This window comes from Bos mutus, chromosome 1, assembly GCF_027580195.1.
Source record: "Bos mutus isolate GX-2022 chromosome 1, NWIPB_WYAK_1.1, whole genome shotgun sequence".
Lineage (NCBI taxonomy): Eukaryota > Metazoa > Chordata > Mammalia > Artiodactyla > Bovidae > Bos > Bos mutus.
This window is the reverse complement of record NC_091617.1, coordinates 118,175,173-118,198,727: the sequence shown is the minus strand read 5'-3', so window position 1 is coordinate 118,198,727 and position 23,555 is coordinate 118,175,173. Positions and strand designations below refer to the sequence as shown.

Sequence of the window (23,555 nt, the reverse complement as noted above, 5' to 3'; positions counted from 1 at the left end):
CTCTTGCAACTGAAAGTTAACAGCTGGCAGGTTAGCAGTTTCATTTGCCTGAGCCTTGTAAAGAATAGTAAAGACTGAGAGAAAAAGAGAAAGAGAAGTTTCTGCATTAAGCCTTCCCAGTGCAATGGTGCTGTATACCCTCCTGCCTGGCTGACCACAGGCTACTGCTTTGGCAGACCGGATGCTGCCCAGCCTTGCCTACACAGGAGCCCCTGACTGTGACTTACTCCCACCTCGGGACCTAGGACAGGCTCCAAGCTCTTCCTTCAGTCCCCAGCTCTTACCTCTCCAAAGCAGCAATTAATCAACAGCATAGGAACAGCTCCCTGGCTCTTTCCTATCTCCGATGGTGTTGCCACAAGACTAGCAAGACTGGTTTTCCAGCCTGTAGAATGGGAGTTCTGCTAGAATCACATCTCATGTATTCATCTGCTTTGCCAGATAACCTATATGGATTGATCAAAGAGAGAATTTCAGGTGTAGAAGGAAGACAGGAGGAACCATGACAATTAATAAGGTTACTTAGGTCATCTCATTTAAGCAGGTAGTTACCCCCGTCTAGCCCGATCTGCCACTGCCTGAATCACACATCCATGTATCTGTCCAGAAACACCGCCTTTTGTGCAACTGGTAAAGACATGTTTCTCTGCAGCACTCTACAGGGCAGTTTCAGTTCCATGTTAAATATACAATATCCATAACTAAAGGTAGCAATTTGTCCTTTCTGACATTTCCTTTATGAGATATTTAAAGGTATTCCATCAGTTTACTATATTTGATTTACAGACAGAAAATTATTTGAAGAATTCTAGTAAATCACGTGAGAATGTTCACTTCCATTTTCTAGGACATTTCCTTTATGGTGATAATGTTTGAAAAATATGAAGAAAAGCATACTTTAAGAAATAAAGTGATATTTTTAACTGTGTCTAGACACACAAAAATCCTAGGAGTACAAAGACCAAGAAAGATGGAAAATTACTGTTGTGTGAAGCATTCAACTTTAGATATCTTTTTAAAGAGGTTAATTTAACCTGTGAAACACCACATCACCTTATACAGTTAATCCTAAAATGATACAGTGTCCAACAACTACTCATCCTACTCCATAAATATGCCAGTTCAGTTCAGTCGCTCAGTCATGTCCGACTCTCTGTGACCCCATGAATCGCAGCACGCCAGGCCTCCCTGTCCATGACCAACTCCCGGAGTTCACTCAGACTCACATCCATCGAGTCAGTGATGCCATCCAGCCATCTCATCCTCTGTCGTCCCCTTCTCCTCCCACCGCCAATCCCTCCCAGCATCAGAGTCTTTTCCAATGAGTCAACTCTTCGCATGAGGTGGCCAAAGTACTGGAGTTTCAGCCTCAGCATCAGTCCTTCCAAAGAAATCCCAGGGCTGATCTTCTTCAGAATGGACTGGTTGGATCTCCTTGCAGTCCAAGGGACTCTCAAGAGTATTCTCCAACACCGCAGTTCAAAAGCATCAATTCTTCAGCACTCAGATTTCTTCACAGTCCAACTCTCACATCCATACATGACCACTGGAAAAACCATAGCCTTGACTAGACGGACCTTTGTTGGCAAAGTAATGTCTCTGCTTTTCAATATGCTATCTAGGTTGGTCATAACTTTCCTTCCAAGGAATAAGTGTCTTTTAATTTCACGGCTGCAATCACCACCTGCAGTGATTTTGGAGCCCAAAAAAATAAAGTCTGACACTGTTTCCACTGTTTCCCCATCTAAATATGCCAAGACCTCTCATAAATCTTGATGTAGCAATATAAGATTGTACTGAACTATGCCTGCCAAGAAATGAAACTGGTTCTGATAAAGAGCTCCAAAATATTCTTAAAATCCATAGATTGGGGAGGAATGGGAGGTATTAAAGCATCACATACCTATGTCCTACTCCAGAAACAAGGAATTGTCAATACGCAGCAGACGTTAAGAAGTCAAAGACTGTTTATCACCAAAGTCTTAAGAAAAACCAGGATTCTTCCAACCTTTACTTAGATCCCCAAATAAAAGTGTCCTTCCTAGTTGACCTGAAAAACAGACATAGAAGCCTTTTTTCTATAGTTTTGAAATGAATCAAACAGAAAAAGTTTTTAACATAGAAAATATATCAGAATGCTAGAATTAAGAGTGACTTCTATTTTCTTCTTTCAACTTCTCTGTATTTTGATAAATTATTTTTCCATGTGTATTTATTAATTTTAGAATCCAAATAAAATTCCAAAAAGCAAAAGCATTCCAAATAATTCCAAAATAACAAAAAGCAAAGCTAAAACATAAAATATTTTTTACTTGAAGCAATACACACTAAAACAAATACAGAGATATTTTTGCCTTATTGGACATGGCCACCACTTTAACCTTCCACCTGATATATGCTGATACTCATCAGTTCTGCAGCCTGATAATGGCCAGTATGTCTGTTTATAGAACTTGACAATTGTGTTAATACTTAGAGGATGGGCTTCCCAAGTGGCAATAGTTGTAAAGAATCCACCTGCTGATGCAGGAAATGTGAGAGATGTGAGTTTGATCTCTGGGTCAAGAAAATCCCCTGGCAGAGGGCATGGCAACCCACTCCAGCATTCTTGCCTGGAGAATCCCATGGACAGAGGAGCCTGGCGGGCTACAGTCCATGTGATCACAAAGAGTCAGACATGACTGAAGTGACTTAGCAGGCATGCACTTGGAGGACACAGGCATTTTTTTGTCCCTACCATCTACCAAATCCCTTACATATATATTCATCTCATTTGACCCTCATAACCACTTGTTAGGGTCCCTTTGCATGCCCAGGAAACTAAGGTCTGGAAGGCAGCATGCTCAAGGTAAAGTAGCTAGTGTTTGGGAACCACTCTGAGGTTACATTTGTCTAACTTCAAAGTCAAGTTCTTCCTTTTCCTCTGTTTTCTTGCTAAACACATCCTTAGAATCAATGGAGCAAGAATCTGCTCTGGAATTTTCTAGTGCTGATACACTTCTCCAATATCAACAACATGAAGGCATTTGTAATCCCCTCTTCTTCTTTACCTGCAGGATCATGGCAAGGGGACCCTCCTGAGTGACAAGTCATACTGTACATCTCTCAGATGGAGAGGAATGAAGCTGTTGCTGCTGTACGTGTAACAGGAGTACCTCCCCAACAGAATTATTTTTATAATAAAAATATAAAACTATGAGAAGTTTCATTTATGATTGTCTATACATCTGTCAATGTGAAGAGGGAGTTTTAAAAGGAAATTCTAATAAGCTATCTGATCAAACAAATTCATTCACTACATTACCTTACCTATAATTGTGGGTAAAGCTGCTGCCTTCTCCAATCCATAATTAATTGAGTTGTGTTCAAGATTAAAGATCACCTGCCAGACACTTTAAAAATGACTTATAAATGACTTTCATAAACTCAACTTTCAAAAAGCACTTATTTGGCATGTATAGCATTTAGACCCTAACCAGAATAGCCAATGAACAAACATTTGAGCACCCATGTTATCTTGCCCTTTACATGTCTTCAAGTTGCTTTATGAATAGGGGTTCTCTCTGAGGATGAAGGCATAAAAAAGGGGAAAGGAGCAGGGAAGTAATTCAGCAATTTCTGTAATGTTTACTTCTTTACCAAGAGTAATCTAGCAATTTTGGTCAGGTTCACTTCATTATACTTTTGCCATCATTTATATAATCATCATTTATATAATGATGGCAAAAGTATAAAATTTAGACAGTGGGAGAAGGCAATGGCACCCCACTCCAGTACTCTTGCCTGGAAAATCCCATGGACGGAGGAGCCTGGTGGGCTTCAATCCATGGGGTCGCTAAGAGTCGGATACAACTGAGCGACTTCATTTTCACTTTTCACTTTCATGCATTGGAGAAGGAAATGGCAACCCACTCCAATGTTCTTGCCTGGAGAATCCCAGGGACAGGGGAGCCTGGTGGGCTGCGTCTATGGGGTCACACAGAGTCGGACACAACTGAAGCGACTTAGCAGCAGCAGCAAAATGTAAATATAATTATTAATGGGCCATTTAGTACACTGCAAGTTACAAGTGAATATAATTGGAATATTTTCTTTGAATCTTTAAGATCCAGATTCAATTGTCTGACTCCATCACCTGCAACGATAGTTGCTGTTCAGTTGCTAAGTTGTGTCCTACTCTTTGTGATCTCGTGGACTGTAGTGTTCCAGAATTCACTGTCCTTCATTATCTCCTGGAGTTTGCTCAGATTCATGTCCATGAAGTCACTGATGCTATCTAACTCTCTCATCCTCTGCTGCCCTCTTCTATTTACCTTCACTCTTTCCCAGCATCAAGGTCTTTTCCAATGAGTCAGTTCTTCACATCAGGTGGCCAAATTATTGGAGTTTCAGCTTCAGCATCCATCCTTCCAGTGAATATTCAAGGCTGATTTCTTTAGGACAGGCTGGTTTGATCCCCTTGCAGTCCAAGGGACCCTCAAGAGTCTTCTCCAACACAGCAATTCGAAAGCATCAATTCTTCAGCGCTCAGCGTTCTTTACAGTCCAGCTCTCATATCTGTACATTAAATAGTTCACACATTTAATATTTAATATGTCTCTATAGTGTTATATTATCCCCTAAGCAAAATGATACAATTGTTTGATTCCCTAGATTATTTTAAAAAATGTAAATATAAAAAGAAGACTATCAATTGCTTTGAAACATTAAAGTTAAGTCATAAACCTAAAAATAAATAAATAAAAATAAAATTTAGACAGTGAACATAACAACGTTTTCCAGATTACTCCTAATATTTAAGTATATTCAAAATAATTTGTAATATAAACATTTTTAATTTAACAACTTACAATGGGGCCTCAAAAGCATAGTTTTTGCCATCAAGGTTCTGTGGCCAGATACCCTAATTCCTCCAAGTTTCCAAGTGCAAATTTAAACCGATTTCTTCCATCATTTACATCAAGCACATGACAGAGCAGTATTTTAGAACAAAGAATTGGATTCAAAGGTCACCTCTGTGAACTTACTAACTCTGCTCCCTTGGGCAAAAGTGAAAGTGTGAGTCACTCAGTCGTGCCAGACTCTTTGTGACCTCGTGGACTATAGCCCGCCTGGCTCCTTTGTCCAAGGAATTCTCTAGGCAATCATCCTGGAGTGGGTAGCCATTCTCTTCTCCAGGGGATCTTTCCAACCCAGGGATCAACACCAGATCTCCTGCACTGTATGCGGGCTCTTTACCATCTGAGACACCAGCCAAGTTATTTGCTAAACAAGGAAATTTGCCTCCCATTCCGTCTGTACAATGGGAATCCTTAATTGTAAAAGGTGTACGAGGAGCACGGAATTCACCTGTCACAAAGAGGGCAATTAGTGTTAACATTGCCACCCTACTCCCCTCCCCAACTAGAAAATGGTGGGGCAAAGGGGTGGGGGCACATTCTACCCACCAGAACCCAAAGAGGAAATTAGCTGTTCATCCAGATAAGAGTTGAGACATAAAACAAGCAGAGTGTCTTTGGGCAGGCAAAGAAGAACCATGAGGTTCCTCCTGCCTGTGGGTTTGATCACCACCACCCTTGCAATTGCTCCTGTCCGCTTTGACGGGTAAATCTCACGGCCCTGTGTTCCAGACTGTGTTTGGGAAGCCAGAGAGGAAATGCTTCTTTCCAGTTCACGTGTTTCATCTTTTGTGTTCTTACAGGGACAAGGTGCTCCGTGTGAAGCTCCAGGATGAAAAACAAGCAAACATCATCAAGGACTTAGCCAAAACCAGCCAGGTAAAGCAAGGCTATCTTATCTTTTCTATTTCCTAAAACCTTCTCCTTTTGTCTTTTATTTTTAACACCCACAGAGCTACCAAAGACAAAGATTGGGGGAAATGGTGATAATTGGATAACTCAACTCACTGCTAATCCTTTCGTTGTTTCTGTTTATTTTTCTCCAAATTACCACTTCTTTTTCCCATCCAAAAACTTTGCAAACAACAGCATTTTCTAGGTGGAACTGTGAAATAGCGAGACATTCCTGACCTTTATCATGGCCTCTTCTTCAACCTTGACAGTTCCTGCCTACTCCGTTCTCCTTACTACCATCTGGATCTATACCAGTGGTCTACTTTCTGTGGCATAATCATAATTATGATTACATCAAGGTACTGCTTAACTGATAACATCAATGTACTGTTTGATAATACCAAGAAGTGTCCCTTTCTAAGAGCAGATCCATTTTGAAAGAAAACTCTTAAAGTTAGCTCTATCTTTTAAAATCCAATGGACTAAAGTAATCATTTTATCGTTTGTTCAACTGCTCCTCTGTACAAGACACACTGTTCTAGCCACCTTGTTATTCAGTCACTAAGTCGTGTCCAACTCTTTGCAACTCCATGAACTGCAGCACACTAGGTTTTCCCTGTCCTTCACTGTCTCCCAGAGTTTGCTCAAATACATCATTTCAAATTCATTAGATTTTCAATGTCTGTGTCCCAATTTAACGTGTTTAAAACAGAAGAATTGAAGTTCAAAGACAGTAAATTAAACGACCAAGATGACATGTCAAATTTAAACCCAGAATGGAATCCAAGATCTGTCTAGTCAGACACTCCTTTATTTCCACATCAAATCAATCTGCCTATACTAATTCCCAGATCTTTCTCAAATCCATACTTTCTTCTTCATCCCCCTGTCACTGCCAAATTCACGTCTGCTCTATCTTTTTCAGGGACAACTTCAATAGACAATTACAATTTCTCTTATGTTCAGGGTTCTAGTCTTGCCTCCCATGAAGTCAAGTCCATACTGCAACCTGATTGCTCTAAAATTGGACACCTACATTCCTTTGTTTGAAGGTTTTCAGTGAGAGGTGGCCTAGTATGGAAAGAGCATGGTCTTCAGAGGTTCAAATCCTAGTTTTACACTAGCTCTGTGTCCTTAGGCAAGTTACTTAACCTCTCTGGGCTTCAATTTCCTCCTCTGTGAAGTGGGGACATAATAATCATACCTACTTCCTAAAGTTATTATAAAGACTAAATGAGCTAATATTGGGGTAATGCTCAGCGCCTGGTCATAATAAGTACTGTAGAAGCATCTTCTATTGATATCGATGTGGTATTCCAAGAACTTCATAATCTCCAACCTCTGTACTCCACCCTCTTTCTTACCCTTCAAGCACTATTAATACCACTCACTTACCCACATTGGCCCTATACACCTTTTCTCGGGAGGAATGTATTTTCCTCTTTACTTGGCTAAATGCCACTTATTCTTCAAGATCCAGCTCAGGCAGTATCTCCTGGAGAAAGTCCCTCTCTGTTCATCAACTCTCATGACCCAGATGGGTTGCTTCTTGTGCTCCTAGAAACAACCTTGTGCTTGCCCCTGGCATGGGTAAGCATGTTGGAAATGCATAGATGGCTCTGTCTTCCACATTAAGCTCCTTGCTTCTCTTTTATTAACCGCCACAGCCCTGGCATCCAGCTCTGCACCTGATGCTTATTTAGTTCATGCAAGTCCACTGAGCCCTAAACTCTTGCCCTGTGCTTCCCTGGTGGCTCAGTTGTAAAGAATCCACCTGCCAATGCAGGAGACTCATTTTTGATTCCTGGGTCAGGAAGATCCCCTGGAGAAGGGCATGGCAACCCACTTCCGTATTCTTGCCTGGAGAATCCCTTGGACAGAGGAGCCTGGCAGCCTAGAGTCCATGGGGTTGCAAAAGAGTTGGACGTGACTTCGCAACTAAACAACAACAACAAATTCATGCACCACATAACCCTGTTAGGATAGAGAAATTGCTATTGTGATGGCCTAACTCGCCTTTAAATCATTCTTATACCTCACAGATGTCTACTTTATACTGTAGCCTTTTGATCAAAACAAACCAACAAATATTGGTTGGTTCCCAGCAGCCTTTTACTGGAACAGGACTGACCTAGAAGTAGAGTGGGATTCATCTACAGAACAGCCAGGCAGACTCAGCTATGACCACAAGCTTGGCACGATGGGTGGAAAGTGAGCATTTTCTCCACATTTCCAAGGCTGGGAACTGATAACGTCATTTGGTTTCACAATTGAGTATGATTTTCAAGAATAAGAACTGGGAACTTCTAAAATGATTTTACTCTGAATTCTGTTCACCAAATTTCTGAAATTCTCAGCTAGCAGAAAATAAAGAGCAGGGAACCAGCAGTTGCTAAATATTGTATGGCCCAGTTGTCATAGCTGTCTCATAACCTCCACAAGACTCCCAATGGAGGGCTGTTAGCTCCATTTCTTAGGAGGAGGACTGAAACTCAAAGAGTTTTAGTAATCTGCCCAAGGACATACTGCTGGGAAAATGACAGGGCTAGAGAATATGTCTTCACTGGACACAATCTTTCCAGGAATTCCAGAGTTTACAGGGACATCTGGTTCTGAGGGAGGCCTGACTCAAGAGCAGGGGCAGGGGAGGAAGAAGCCACATATGAATCCATATTCCCAACCAGAGGCAGATGCTGTGGCTAAATCAGTTATGAAACAACTCCAACTGGTGGTAGAAGAAAACAGATTAACCAAAAGCTGATCATTCTTTTTGCATTTGAATATATTATGTCCAAAAAAATATGATCATTACAATAGCTTTTTTCCCACTGCCTAATAGTCAACAGTTTTTAAATATATTTGCAAAAATCTCATAGGTTTATTAAGAGAAGAGCTCATACTTCAGACACGTTGAACCCTAAATTCCTTTCATTGCATATGACACGTGGTCATTTATTAATAAATATGTGTTGCTTGAGCAAATAAACAACTGTGACTAACACTGAACTCATCTGCACAGCTTGACTTCTGGTACCCAGACGCCACCCACCATGTAGCTGCTAACATGACGGTGGATTTCCAAATCAGTGCAAAGGAATCCCAGTTTGTTGAGTCTGCATTGGATCAAAATCAAATGCACTATGAGTAAGTCCTATGAAAATATTCAAATGTGTTAGATACTCAAAGTCTGCTGCTGCTGCTGCTAAGTCGCTTCAGTCATGTCTGACTCTGTGAGACCCCACAGACAGCAGCCCACCAGGCTTCCCCGTCCCTGGGATTCTCCTGGCAAGAACACTGGAGTGGGTTGCCATTTCCTTCTCCAATGCATGAAAGTGAAAAGTGAAAGTGAAGTCGCTCAGTCATGTCCGACTCCTAGCGACCCCATGGACTGCAGCCTACCAGGCTCCTCTGTCCATGGGATTTTCCAGGCAAGAGTACTGGAGTGGGGTGACATTGCCTTCTCCGACTCAAAGTCTGAGGAGTCTTGAAATTGAAAGGAGAGTATAATTTTATATTGGGGCCCCTCAAAATGAATGCTCTATCTAAGAAATAACACTTACTGTTGCCTCCAAACAGAGTATGGAGGCCTGCTTATAAAAATGATGAGCTCAAACCAGGTACTCAAGTTCTATCTTATGTTTATTATGATCTGCAAGAATGACAGTTATGGTATCCGCCATCCCTAAAACTCAACCCCTGGTGAGGACAAAGAGCATGTGAGCAGGCATGGATGGTCTGGTCACACTCATTACTCCTGACAGGTAATCAGCCCGGAACTCAGCACTACTGATGACTACCAGCATTGCATTTTTTTTTTCATTATTTAAACTTTTTATTTTATACTGGAATATAGCCAAGTAACAATGTTGTGATAGTTTCAGGTACACAGCAAAGCAACCCAGCCATATATATATATGTATCCATTCTCCCCCAAACTCCCCTCCTATCCAGGCTGCCACATGACATTGAACAGAGTTCCTTGTGCCCGCACCAGATTCTTATATTCAAATTCTCCTGATACATAAAAAGAGACCCAAAGTACATTGTTTACCTTTGAGTCAGAGATGTTGGAATATAAAATTTATAATAAATAATTCTTTATGAAAGAAATTCTTCCTCAGAGAAAGCAAAACAACACAGTAAAATAAGTCTTAAATCTAAGAGGAGAGAATTCTCAAATGGCCTAAGATGCAGAAATGAGTCACTGTGGTCCCATAGAGAAATAAGAGGAAATTAGAAATTATCTAGCACTAGCCATGGGTCATGCACACACAGTCTGGGCCCTAGGGCAACAAATAAGAAGGGAGCTCAGAGATGAATATCACAAATCAACATATACTAGAGAAAATAAAGTGTGTTTTTATACTTTAAAATATTTAGCAGTTTGATGTACTGAGCGGTCCTGTTTGAACTCCCCCAGCCCTTGTCATTCCAGCAGCACCCTTTACAGGAACCCCATCACTCAAAATTGCTACACCTTAGTTCTTTCTTTTTGATTTAATATTTCATGCCTCTGCTACCTAACAGTGCCGTTAGCTCAAAAAACCTTCTACTTCTGGTTCAAAGATCCTACAGTGTCATATCAGAGAGAGGGATTTATTGCTGCTTATCATGACTTGATTGTATTTATTAAACTGCTACAATATCCCTAACAAATTTAAATACTATTAAAGGAAATACATACATAGACAAGTAAACAAAAAACATTCTTGCCTATGGCTTAGAGTCACAGGTTATTATGTGTGATTATTGTTGGTCACTATCTTTGTTTTTGCCATTGTTTCAAGAAGGTTGTGAAACAAACGTGTAAGTGCATGTATGGTGAGAATATATTCAAAAGTAAGTTATTCCTTGGGGTTTAATCACTGTCATATCTGACTCTTTTGCAACTCCATGGACTATAGCTTGCCAGGCTCCGCTGTCCATGGGATTTTTCAGGCAAGAATACTGGAGTGGGCTGCCATTTCCTTTTCCAGGGGATCTTTCGGACCCAGGGATTGAACCCATGTCTCCTTCATTGGCAGGAGGATTCTTTCCCACTGAACCACCAGGGAAGTTAATATATTGGGAGAACATATTCAAAATTATTAATCTAAACATTTTTAATTAATACATTGATAAGTTTTTCTATAATTTTATAAACTGTACCATTAAAATTAGAAGCAGACACTTTATAAACATAAGATCACAGAAATTAGTAGGACATTACGGACTCTGGGCTTATGCTGAGGCTGATATGCTGTCTTGAATATTTCTAAAAGAAATCACCCCTCTACACTATATACTTCCTGGTGACCATCTCGTGAATCACTTGAAAGCCAGACTTCTAAAATATGTGCCTCGATTTATACAATTTTCACTTTACTTCATTAATACAAACCTGACCCAGATTCCTTATGATCAACTAATTCTTACAAAGTATCTAGCCCAAGCTAAAATAAATTTTAGCTAACTACATTTTCCTCAATATCCTGATACTGTAGACAAGAAGCTGACTGCTTGACACTGAGTGTGGTTAGTAGAATAGATCACTGTGACAGGAGACGCCAAGGCAGGAGGCTGCCAGCCATCCATTTTATCAGCCCTTATTCCTCTTTGGCCTTCTCCAAGCTTGGAACAAGTCTGACTCAAACAGAGGTCTAAATCCAGATCCTCATAAACAGTGTGCTTTTCGTTTTGTCATATGCCAAGTACTTTCTTTCTATTTACATCAAGAAGCAAAGTGTTAAACTACCTATAAAAATTAGTTTTATCTAATTAGGATATGATTTCTAGAAATTGGTCCAAATTAGCCACAGTTGTGGGAAAGCCACATAATCAGATAGTTACCTTCCTCGGAAATATAAATATGTAAAGTGATCTGTGCAGACAAGAACTATTTAAAATCTTGTCTCCAAGTACTAATTATATAGATAATTTTATTTGCATATTAATTACATGTGTTACTTGGTGTCAGTCAGTAACAGAAGTGGGTTCTAAGCACAGAAACATCTGGTTGGGCCAGACACCAGTTTGAATAAAACCACATTAAGAGGCTGGTTTGACACAATGATTTACTTAGACACCCCTCATTAGACAGTGCATAGAAACCACTATTTAGTTTAAAGCATCTGTGTGATATATTTTTTTTAATTTCCAGAAAATTAAATTACCAAGACAGATTTTACCTTAGAGTAGCACGTTTGCTCCCTTTCCCACAGAAAAAGAGCAACAGGATAACTAGAGACTGTCAGCAGCAGCACACACATCAGCGGTGGCACCCTTTCCCTCCTGCTAAATAAAAATTAGTGCCTTAAAGTTTATTATCTAACATAGAAATATGCCTCCAATGTTGGGGGAAATCCATGTCCATAAGTGCCGAGTAGAATACAAGGTAATTCAACTAGGGAGTTCCTGGAGAGAATTGAGATCATGCAGAAACCTGGAATCATGCTTTTTGAGTAGACCCGCTGTCTATGGGGTCCCACAGAGTCGGACATGACTGAAGAGACTTAGCAGCAGCAGCAGCACCCTGCAGGAATGTGGGTATCAGGGAGAGGTAGTCCAAACCAATTTATCAGGCAGCATAACATGACTCTGCCTCCCTAAAACATCCTTCCCCACTGCACTTACACACACACACACAAACACACATACGCACACTCCAAAACTCATGGTAACACATACACTGGCCCACAGTTCTCTATTCCTTTTTTTTTTTTTAATTGAAGTACTTTGAGTACAATATTAGTTTCAGGTGTATAGCACAGTGTTTCCGTATTTTCATAGATTACACTCCTTTAAAATTTATACCAATGGTTGGTTCATGTTGTGGTTTCACAGAAAACAAAATTCTGTAAAGCAATTATCCTTCAATTAAAAAATAAATTTTTAAAAACTTATTACAAAATAATGGTTATAATTCCATTTTATACAGTATATTCTTATCTGTTCTTATAAAAGCAGTTTGTATCTCTTAATTCCATACCCCTATCTTTTCCCTCTCCCCACTACTTTGCTTTCTAAATCTGTGAATCTCTTTCTATTTTGTGATGTACATGTTCATTAGTTTTATTTTTTTAGATTCCATAAATAAGTGATATCATACAGTATTTGTCTTTTTCTGTTTGACTTATTTCACGAAGCATATTATTATCTAGATCCATCCACTTTGCTGCAAAAAGATAATCTCATTCTTTTTATGGCTGAGTAATACTCTAATTATATGTATACCACATGTTCTTTATCCATTTGTCTATTGATGAACACTTGGTTTGCTTCTATATCCTGGGTGTATCTTTTCAAATTAGTGTTTTGTTTTGTTTTGTTTTGTTTCTGGATATACACCCAGGAGCGGAATTGCTGAATCACATGGTAGTTCTAGTTTCAGTTTTGGGGGGAAGCTCCATACTGTTTTCCATAGTGTCTGTACCAATTTGCATTGCTACCAACAGTGGGAATGGACTCTCTGGACTCTCTATTATGTTCCATTGATCTATGTGTCTTTTTTGGTACCAGTACTCTACTGTTTTGATGACCTAGCTTAGTAGTATAGTCTGAAGTCAGAAAGAGTGATATCTCCAGCTAACCAAATCCAACAATATATAAAAAGGGTCGTACATCATGATTAAATGGGATTTATTCAGGGTTGCAAAGATGGTTCAATATTTGCAAATTACTCAATGTGATATACCACATTGACAAAAGGAAAGATAAAAAATCACTTGATCATCTTAATAGAGATGACTAGGTACCTGTGGTCACCTAATCTATGACAAAGGAGACAAGAATATACAGTGGAGAAAAGACAGTTTCCTCAGTACGTGGGGCTACAAAAACTGAACTGCTACATGTGAAAGAATGAAATTAAAACATTGCCTAGTACCATACACAAAAAGTAACTCAAAATGGATCAAAAACCTAAATGTAAGGCCAGACACTCTAAAACTTTTAGAGGAAAACATAGAACATTCTTTGACATAAATTGCAGCAAAATCTTTTTTGACTCACTTCCTAAAATAATGAAAATAAAAACAAAAGTAAATAAATGAGATCTAATACAACTTAAAAGCTTTTGCACAGCAAAGGAAACCATAAACAAAACAAAAAAACAACCCTCAGAATGGGAGAAAATATTTGCAAACAAAGCAACCAGCAAGGAATTAATCTTCAAAATATACACATAGCTCATCCAGCTCAATATCAAAAAAACAAATAACCCAGTCCAAAAAATGGGCAGAAGATCTAAACAGACATTTCCCCGAAGAAGACATACAAATGGCCAAAAAGCACATGAAAAGATGCTCAACATCACTAATTATTAGAGAAATGCAGTCAAAACTACAATGAGGTATCACCTCACACTGGTCAGAATGGCCAGCATCAAAAAATCTACAAACAATAAATGCTGGAGAGGGTGTGGAGAAAAGGTACCCTCTGACGCTATTGGTGGGAAAGTAAACTGGTACAGACACTATGGAAAATATTCATGGAGGTTCCCTAAAAAACTAAAAATAGAGCTACCATATGACCCAGTAATCCCACTCATGGGCATATACCCAGAGAAAACCATAATTCGAAAAGATATATGCACCTCAAGACTCATTGCAGCACTGTTTACAAAAACGAGGACTTGGGGAAGTAACCTAAATGTCCATCAACAGAGGAACAGATTAAGAAAAAGTGATACATCTATACAATGGAATACTATTCAACCTTAAAAAAGAACAAAATAATGCCATTTGTAGCAACATGGATCTACAGATCATTATACTGAGTGAAGTCAGACACAGAAAGATGAGTATCATATGATATCTCATGCATGCAGAATCTAAGAGAAAGGGTACAAATGAATATATTTACAAAACATGAGTCACAGATATACAAAACAAACTTATGGTTACCAGGGGATAAGGGGCAGGAGGGATAAACTGGGAGACTGGGATTGCCATATACACACTACTGTATATAAAGTAGGTAACTAACAAGAACCTGCTGCATAATGCAGGGAACTCTACTAAGGACTCATAATGGCCTAATTGGGAAAAGAATCTTTAAAAAACAGTGGGCATATGTATTAATATATGTATAACTGATTCACTCTGCTGTATTCCTGAAATTAACACAACATTGCAAATCAACTATACTCCAATAAAAAAAAATTTTTAATTAAATTGGAAGGAGACAGGTAAAATTATCACTATTTGCAGAAGATAAGATACTTTACATAGATAATCCTAAAGTCTCTATCTAAAAACTATTAGAATAAATGAACGCAGCAGTTGCAGGATACAAGATTAATAAGCATTATCTGTTGCTTTTCTATATGCTAACATGAACTATCAGAAAGAGTAAAAAAAAAAAAATTCTGCTTTAAATTGTATCAAAAAGAATAAAATACCTGAGAATAAACTTAACCAAGGTTGTGAAAGACCTATACTCTGAAAACCATAAAATACTGATGAAGGAAACTACAGATCCCATGCCCTTGTATTGGAAAAACTAATATTATTAAGATGCCCATACTACTCAGAGCAATCTACAGATTTAATGCAATCCCTATTAAAATACCCAGGATGTTTTTCACAGAACTAAAACAAATAATCCTAAAATTTTTATGCACCCACAAAAAAAAAAAAATACACACACACAAATTGCCAAAGCAATCTCCATTCCTACTAAAAGCAGCAGATGGAAGGAGCCATGAAATTGTTAAAATAAGATTCGTTTTGCCTCTGCTCTGAACTAACCTGCTCCCTGATCTTGAGACTCAGGCTTTGTGGAGAGCTGATCAACTGAGCAAACTTCGTAGAAGCCTCAGTAGACTAAGAAGAGTTTAGATCTGACAGCAATACCCTGGGCTTTCCCTCCTTGTGATGGATAACTGTTGTATAATGGTTCACAGCTAGAGTATTGAAGTCAGACATTTCTAGGCTCAATTTCAACTTCTGTATTTTAGTTATATCAATGTTGGAAATCTACCTAACATCTATGAAATGGGAGTTATAATGGTACCAGATTAATAGTGTTGATGTAAAGATTAAGTGATAAAATGTAAATATCATGCTGAACAGAATGTCTGGCGCATAAGAAAGACTCAATAAACACTGGCCATTTACATCATTAAATCCTCAGGGGTGATTATCCTTTCACCTATATTTAGGAATATTTTTTAACAAATTAAGTAAATCTTGGAGTGCTAAAATAATATTTAAGAGAAAGTATTTTGGTTTCATCTACTTAAACCTGGCTGCTGGTTAGTGGAAGGCCTCAGGAAAATAACATCTGGACATGGATCTTAATTTCCAGCCTTAGGCTTAATTTCTAGTTCCCATCAGCAGCAATCTGGCACCATTCTGATGTCCTCATGCAGCTGCATATGTGGGAAGGTCGTATTTCAGCTCACACGATTTTCTTTTGCCGCTGTTATCACAAGAGCTAAATTGATATGTGTAAGTCTAAAAATATTCTTAGATACGAGCTTCCTGTGACTAATTAATACTGCCATATGTTACCAATCAACCTCTGAGACCATAAAAAATCTCTCTTTTGCCTGGTTCCTCTGCTTTTAATGCAGGTAGAGCAAAAGCCACAAGCCCTCTTTAGAGTTTAAGACAATTAAATATGGCTGCAGGGACAACCCAAAATATAATCTCCAAACTTCTCAGACTTCATGTGAGTTTTAGTGTACAACAGGCGCCCCTTGATTCCAAATGTGTTGTCAAATTTTTCTTTCTCAAAAATCCCAGATTCATTCTAAGTCAAAAGCCAAGCATACAGTGAGTTAACTATAATAGGCATAATAAAGTGCTTGTCAGTGATGTTAATGGGAATCAATATTCATGAGCAGTACATGGTCTCATGTCCTAAATAAACTCTAATTAGGAGTATACCTCACTTCTGTTCTTCCTCTAAACTCAGATCAGTCAATCAGCAAGAACAGCACAGCTCTAGATAAATGGGAAGACAGGAAGCCAGACACATGACATCATGACATATCTAAAAGACACGGTTAGAGAATCATGAAGAAACAGTATAAACTTGATTAAAGACAGAGATGAAGGAAGAGAAGATTTCTGCAAATGAAAGATAACTGTTTTTCTTTCCCCTGTAAGCGTGTATTTTATCATTTCCCCCTGTCAAACAGAATCTTGATTCACGATGTACAAGAAGAGGTTGAAAAACAGTTTGATGTTAAAGAAGATAACCCAGGCAGGCACAGCTATGCAAAATATAATAACTGGAACAAGGTATCGTATAAAATGCCTGTACTTCCAAAGAGAAAAATGTCACCCTCAACATTTGTTGTCACTTAGTTGTCTTTTATTCTAATCTCTCAAAATTGATTTTGTTCCTAAGATTGTTGCTTGGACTGAAAAAATGGTGCATAAGCATCCTAAAATGGTCTCTCGTATCAAAATTGGAACTACTGTTGAAGATAATCCACTGTATGTTCTCAAGGTAAAAGTAATTCAAGAACTACTGATTCTTACTATTGTCCAAAAATAGGAATCTAAGAGTTACTTTGTGGCACAACTAGCTAGTTTTTATTTATTTGTTGTTTATTTTTGGCTGTGCTGGGTCTTCATTGCTGCTCTGGCTTTTTCTCCAGTTGGGGTGAGCAGGGGCCACTTTTGCGGGTTTTTCATTGCAGAGGCTTCCCTTATTGTGGAGCACAGGCTGTAGGGCACACAGGCTTCAGTAGCTGGGGCTCCTGGGCTCTAGAGCATAGGCTCAATAGTTGTGGCACAGGGGCTTCGTTGCTCCTTGGCACGTGGGATCTTCCTAGACCGGGGATCAAACCCATGTCTCCTACACTGGCTGGCAGATTCTTATCTACTATGCCACCAGGGATGGCCCTAGCTAATTTTTAGACAATAAAAAGTCTTATTTCTTTGAAGAACATGTAAGCTTTAGACAACCATTCAAGAATAGAAGTGACAAATGGTTTTAGGTGGGACCAAGGAAGTCTATGAATAAACCACTTGACAGACACAGAGGACAAAACCAGACAAGTTTCTTATCCTGTATCTTTATTACAAGAGCATATGATGTCCTGGTGTATAAAACAGTTTTTCATCCATTAAAATTCAGGGAAATGGACAACTAAATGTCAAGCAGAAAAGAAATTTAAGAATCATATAATTGTAGGAGTCCAGTACAGTAAGTGAGGCATTTTAACTGTGTTGATAGGGATTTCTGTCTATGACTGAGTTGACAACTGCCATTCAGCTGCTGCTGGATTTCTGTACATCTGAAGACATTGCTCCCTAAAGCATTCTCTCAATAACTGAGAAGCCCTTCCCTACTCTGAATTCCCATCCATTCATGCTCTCCAACCACTCAAAACAAATATAAATTCTCCAAATGACAGCCCTTCAAATATCCAGCCCTATTCCTCCTCCCCACCACAGCACAACCAGAGTCTTTCCCACGTCTTGTTTATGAAGTAAGAAAAACAAAAGAAAATGGCAGAAACAGAAGCAACTTTATAATCTATATCGCAGACCAAAGGATGTTAGCAATAAAACAAGAAAAACAATAGATTGTGATTTTTAAATTAATTTATTTAATTTAATTGGAGGCTACTTTACAATATTGTGGTGGTTTTTGCCATCCATCAACATGATTTTTTAAAACTCTAAAAGCCACTCTGACATGAAGAAAAATTTTTGAAAAATGTACTGTGAAATAGATGATGCATTATATATTTTAAAGATACGTACCATGGTCCTCCCTGAGAGAAATAAGTGCACACGCAGTGACTCACGCAACAGGAGACAGGTGAAATAATTGCTTTGAGACTATGATTGAGTTCTTGAACAACAAGAGATCAGGGTGTGAGTTCATGTAAAATAACATCTCAAATTTATTTTTTAAAAGATTGCGGGAAAGGATAAAAGAAGAAAGGCTATTTTTATGGACTGTGGCATTCATGCACGAGAATGGATCTCCCCAGCCTTCTGCCAGTGGTTTGTCTATCAGGTAAATCAAGTGGAACATTCACACAATTCTCCTTTGACTGTCAAGTCTCCAGAACTTCACTGGGTGGCAACACCCCTTTACAAATGAGTGCAGTTCCACTTAACTAGAAGAGCCCACATTTGGTGCTGTCAGGGAATAAAATACTCTGGATTTTACTCATCGTTGAGGTTTTTTATAAAATTGACACCTTCCTTCAAACTTATTGAAATCCAGATGATGACTTATAAATTTTTTTTAAAAATTGGCTATTTTAATATGATTTATCCTATAGTTAAGTATGGAAAATCTGAAACTATCTTTATACTTAAAATCTACAAAATTGGCCTTACTTCGGTAAATTCAAAGCACAGAACACTAGTTCCCACTTAGATATTTAGTTGGCTACACACACTTTTGGAAGTTTCATACTTAAATTTCCTTTCCAAGTGAAAAATAACTCACTTTTTAAAAAAGTAAATCCAGTTTATGGGCTTCCCAGGTGGCATAGCAATTAAGAATCCACCTGCCAAGCGATGCAGCTTCGATCCCTGGGTTGGGAAGATCCCCTGGAGAAGAAAATGGCAACCCACTCCAGTATTCTTGCCTGAAGAATTCCATGGACAAGAGGAGCCTGGCAGGTTACAGTCCATGGATAGCAAAAGAGTCAGATACAATCTAGTGACTAAACAACAACAAATCCTGTTTATAAGTTTGTTGTTCTTCTCACTCTATTTCTATTGTATTCTGATTCCCACGATCTTTTAACTCTTTCTTTTCTGCCAACTTTTGCATATAACATGCTGCTGGAATACGACATCACAACTACTTTCAGGGCAAGTTTATTTCCACTAGGAATGAATCTGCCAATCGAACTGATTTATCCCTGCAGTTGTTTTAGTTCTTCAGCTGAGGGCTCTGCTTACTTAAGCCATAAAGGAACACACAAGATAGGCCTATAAGAAACATCTTTACTTGGGACTTCCCTGCGGCCTAGTGGCTAAGAGTCTCAGCTCCCAGTGCGGGGGGCCCAGGTGCAAACCCTGCTCAGGGAACTAGGTCCCACATACCACAACTTAAGATCCCACTTGCTGCAATTTAAACCTGACACAAATAAATAAAGTTATTTTTTAATGAAAAGAAACATCTTGGCTCTAGTGCAGATAAACGTGGAAGAGATTGTCCAAGAATAATGAGAGAATTTAGTTAGCCAAAAAAGGCCAAATAATCAGAGAAATTTCCATCTGATGTGAGAAAAGTTGACTGGTCAATCTAAATATTCTAATTTTTTTATTAATAGAGTGTTTTTCTCTTTAATCTTACTTATAATTAATTCATGAATCCTCTCCAATATTTACATGTTCCTATGCTTACACACTCCAGAGAAAGCAATGGCACCCTACTCCAGTACGCTTGCCTGGAAAATCCCATGGACAGAGGAGCCTGGAAGGCTGCAGTCCATGGGGTCGCAAAGAGTCGGACACGACTAAGCGACTTCACTTTCACTTTTCACTTTCATACACTGGAGAAGGAAATGGCAACCCACTCCAGTATTCTTGACTAGAGAATCCCAGGGATGGCGGAGCCTGGTGGGCTGCCGTCAATTGGGTCGCACAGAGTCGGACACGACTGAAGCAACTTAGCAGCATGCTTACACACTCAATCTCTATTTACCTAAAGATGTGAGGGTAAGAATCTACTTAAATTGTACTGCTAATTTTTCAATTGGCATTCATTCTTTCTATGAAATGTTATCTTGCATTCTACGTGTGGAATGATACTAGTCTTGGTAATTAAATGATCCTTTAAAGAATATCCAGGCTTCCCTTTGTGGCTCAGCTGGTAAGAATCTGCCTGCAAAGTGGGAGACCTGAGTTCTATCCTTGGATTGGGAAGATCCCCTGGAGAAGGGAAAGGCTACCCTCTTCAGTATTCTGGCCTGGAGAATTCGATGGACTGTATAGTCCATGGGGTCGCAAAGAGTAGGACATGACTGAGTGACTTTCACTTTAAAGAATATTCGGTCAAATTCATTTCACTAGTCTGAATAAGTGTAATTTTTTCTGTCATCTATATGGGTCATTTATCTTTATGCAGTTTAGGTGAAATATGTTTGAAATAATGTGACCTTGGGCAAATGACTTGAGGAGTTGTCGTCATTACAATTATAACCACAGCTCTCCATATGGTAACTAAACTTTATACCAATAGCTTAATTTTTTCCTACTCCTACAGGCAACCAAAACTTATGGTAAAAACAAGATTATGACCAAACTCCTGGACCGGATGAATTTTTATGTTCTTCCTGTATTCAATGTTGATGGATATATTTGGTCATGGACACAGGTACTGATCTGTAATCTCCTGTTTGAATTTAGATAATATATTATTTACTGACTTTCATGCACATTGGGGCTTCCTAGGTAGCACTAGTCGTAAAGAATACATCTGTTAATGCAGAAGACAGAGCCGATGCAGGTTTGATCCCTGGGTCGGGAAGATTCCCTAGAGAAGGGCATGGCAACCCACTCCAGTATTCTTGCCTGGAGAATCCCATGGACAGAGGAGCCTACAGAGACAGGCTACAGTTCATAGGGTCACAAAGAGAAGGACATGGCTAAAATGACTTAGTACGCATGTACGTTGATTGTTAGGCATTAAGTTTAAGGTTTAGCTAACCCATTAATTCCCAATTCAAAAACTCAATTTAGACTAAGGACAGCATGATTTCCTGGTTACACAGGAGTCCTTGAAATAATATGAAATTTCTGCTCCTGAAGCTAATAATGGAGAAAAATGAAATAAAGCAGTAATTATAAAGGAAATGTATGTTACACAATATGGTGAAAGTATTTATAGCTAAGAATAAAAGTCACTTAGAGACATTATGAACATACTGACTTCAGAACCAAAGTCACTGTATTCAATCAATTTGGGACAGAATCTGAGGTGAAATAATTATATCAAAAAATCAATAAAAGAGTGACACAGGTATCTGTCTTTTATGAGAATTCTTTATGCCCTGCTGTTGCTAAGATTAATTTTGAGATTTCGGACTGATACTATCACAAAAAGTTCTTTTCTGAAAATTATGCTCCAACAATCACAATTTGACCTGTATTATATCTGAATCTGTAAATGGTAAAAGGTGTAATGAAGTTAAAATTCAAACTACAGATAATTTCAGAACATCAGGGATTACTTTTTAATACTCAGAACTAAACAACAGTTTAAAATAGTAATATAAAAACAATGTTTCTGAAAATATTATAAGAAAAATGTATATTTTCTTTAATGAGTCTCAGGTTAACTAGATAAATTTCAAATAAAGCTATAGACACCTGCAGAGAGAATCTGAAATAATCAAACTGAAAAACGTAAACTTGTATAAACACTTCCATCATTCAATCCTGTAGAACCGCATGTGGAGAAAAAATCGTTCTAGGAACCAAAATTCCAAATGCATTGGAACTGACCTCAACAGGAACTTTAATGTCTCATGGAACTGTAAGTAGCGACAAGATCTCAAGGGAAATAGCTATAAAGAGTGTTTAGACACCAAATTTAGTTAAACTATCTACTTATTTTAGGAAAGATAGGTATTCACTAAGCATTAATTTTCTAATCTAAAAAATGAAAGATACATGTCCATCCCAAACTTCATAACTATCCCATCTCCCCAACTTTGCCCCCAGCAACCATAAGTTCACACTGCTATATTCAAAATGGATAACCAACAAGGACCTACTGTACAACACAGGGAACTCTGTTCAATGTTATGTGCCAGCCTGGATGGGAGGGGAGTTTGGAAGAGAATGAATACATGTATAAATATATGGTTGAGTACCTTTGCTGTCCACCTGAAATTATCACAACATTGTTAATCACTATCCCAATACAAAGTAAAAAGTTTAAAAATAATAATAATAATTGTAAAAGAAAGCTATAACTAAAAATAAATGAAAGATAATCACCACTACTTTAGAAGTATTATGAATGTTTTGTTGAATGGGAGGAAGTAGGGGGTAGGATTGTTTATAAAACTATCTCTTACTTAATATATCTAGTTTGCTAAAAATCAGGTGCAACCCAGAAATTCATCTGAACAGAGGTCTCAACTCCCTTCCTGCCCTGGTCTGATAAAATTTGACAAATACCAGTGGTCAGAACCGACAAATAGGCAGTTCCTCGAATGTTTAGTGAAAAGAAACATCTGGGGCAAAGAAAGTGGAAAGGTTTCATAGAAAAGCAGAGGCCTGCTACACCAGATGATATACAGCTGCTACACAAATATGATTTTATCTACACAAATATGATTTTAGGATTTTACACTCATTCAAGGAGAAACTACCAATATCCCAATTCATAAATTTCTTCTTTATCTAATACTGTTGAAAATACCACCTCAGCATCTAATTATATTCTACCTATTTTCATCTTCATCTAATTATATTTCACTTAGGGAATATGATAAAAACATATATCCCTAAGTGAAAGCTGCCTGATGAAACAGATTAAAGAAACTCAGACTCAAAGAAGGTAATGTACACCAGCCTCCAACAAGTCAAATCTGAGGCTGAACTGGAACTGACTCCAGGCCCATAGCTACTTCTGATGCATTATTCCCATGACCCTTAGAAAGGAAGAGAAATAAACAAGGCTAAGAATAAGAATAACAAGTGGGCTAAGTCTGTCATACTCTGTGTCATGTGTGCAAAGTACTGTATAGTGTCTGTAGCACCAGGGACACTGGGGAAGCCCATAAACCTGGAAGACTAAAATGTTAAAAAAAAAAATGTGAATCTATATCAGAAGAGGTAGAGG

At 38.4% G+C, this 23,555-nt stretch overlaps 1 protein-coding gene across 3 annotated transcripts in view; it reads left to right on the top strand.

The window, feature by feature from the left end:
• The first annotated feature begins 5,503 nt into the window (after positions 1-5,503).
• The window catches only part of CPA3 (carboxypeptidase A3), a 52,066-nt gene continuing 34,014 nt past the window's right edge, over positions 5,504-23,555 (top strand). For all 3 annotated transcript variants that reach the window (XM_070383723.1, XM_005902435.2, XM_070383796.1), the window contains exons 1-8: positions 5,504-5,604; positions 5,702-5,777; positions 8,812-8,936; positions 16,918-17,020; positions 17,130-17,231; positions 18,654-18,755; positions 20,967-21,077; positions 22,148-22,238. In XM_070383723.1, the coding sequence (XP_070239824.1) occupies positions 5,537-5,604; positions 5,702-5,777; positions 8,812-8,936; positions 16,918-17,020; positions 17,130-17,231; positions 18,654-18,755; positions 20,967-21,077; positions 22,148-22,238 (778 nt within the window). In that variant the 5' untranslated portion in view covers positions 5,504-5,536. The remainder of the gene's footprint in view (positions 5,605-5,701; positions 5,778-8,811; positions 8,937-16,917; positions 17,021-17,129; positions 17,232-18,653; positions 18,756-20,966; positions 21,078-22,147; positions 22,239-23,555) is intronic.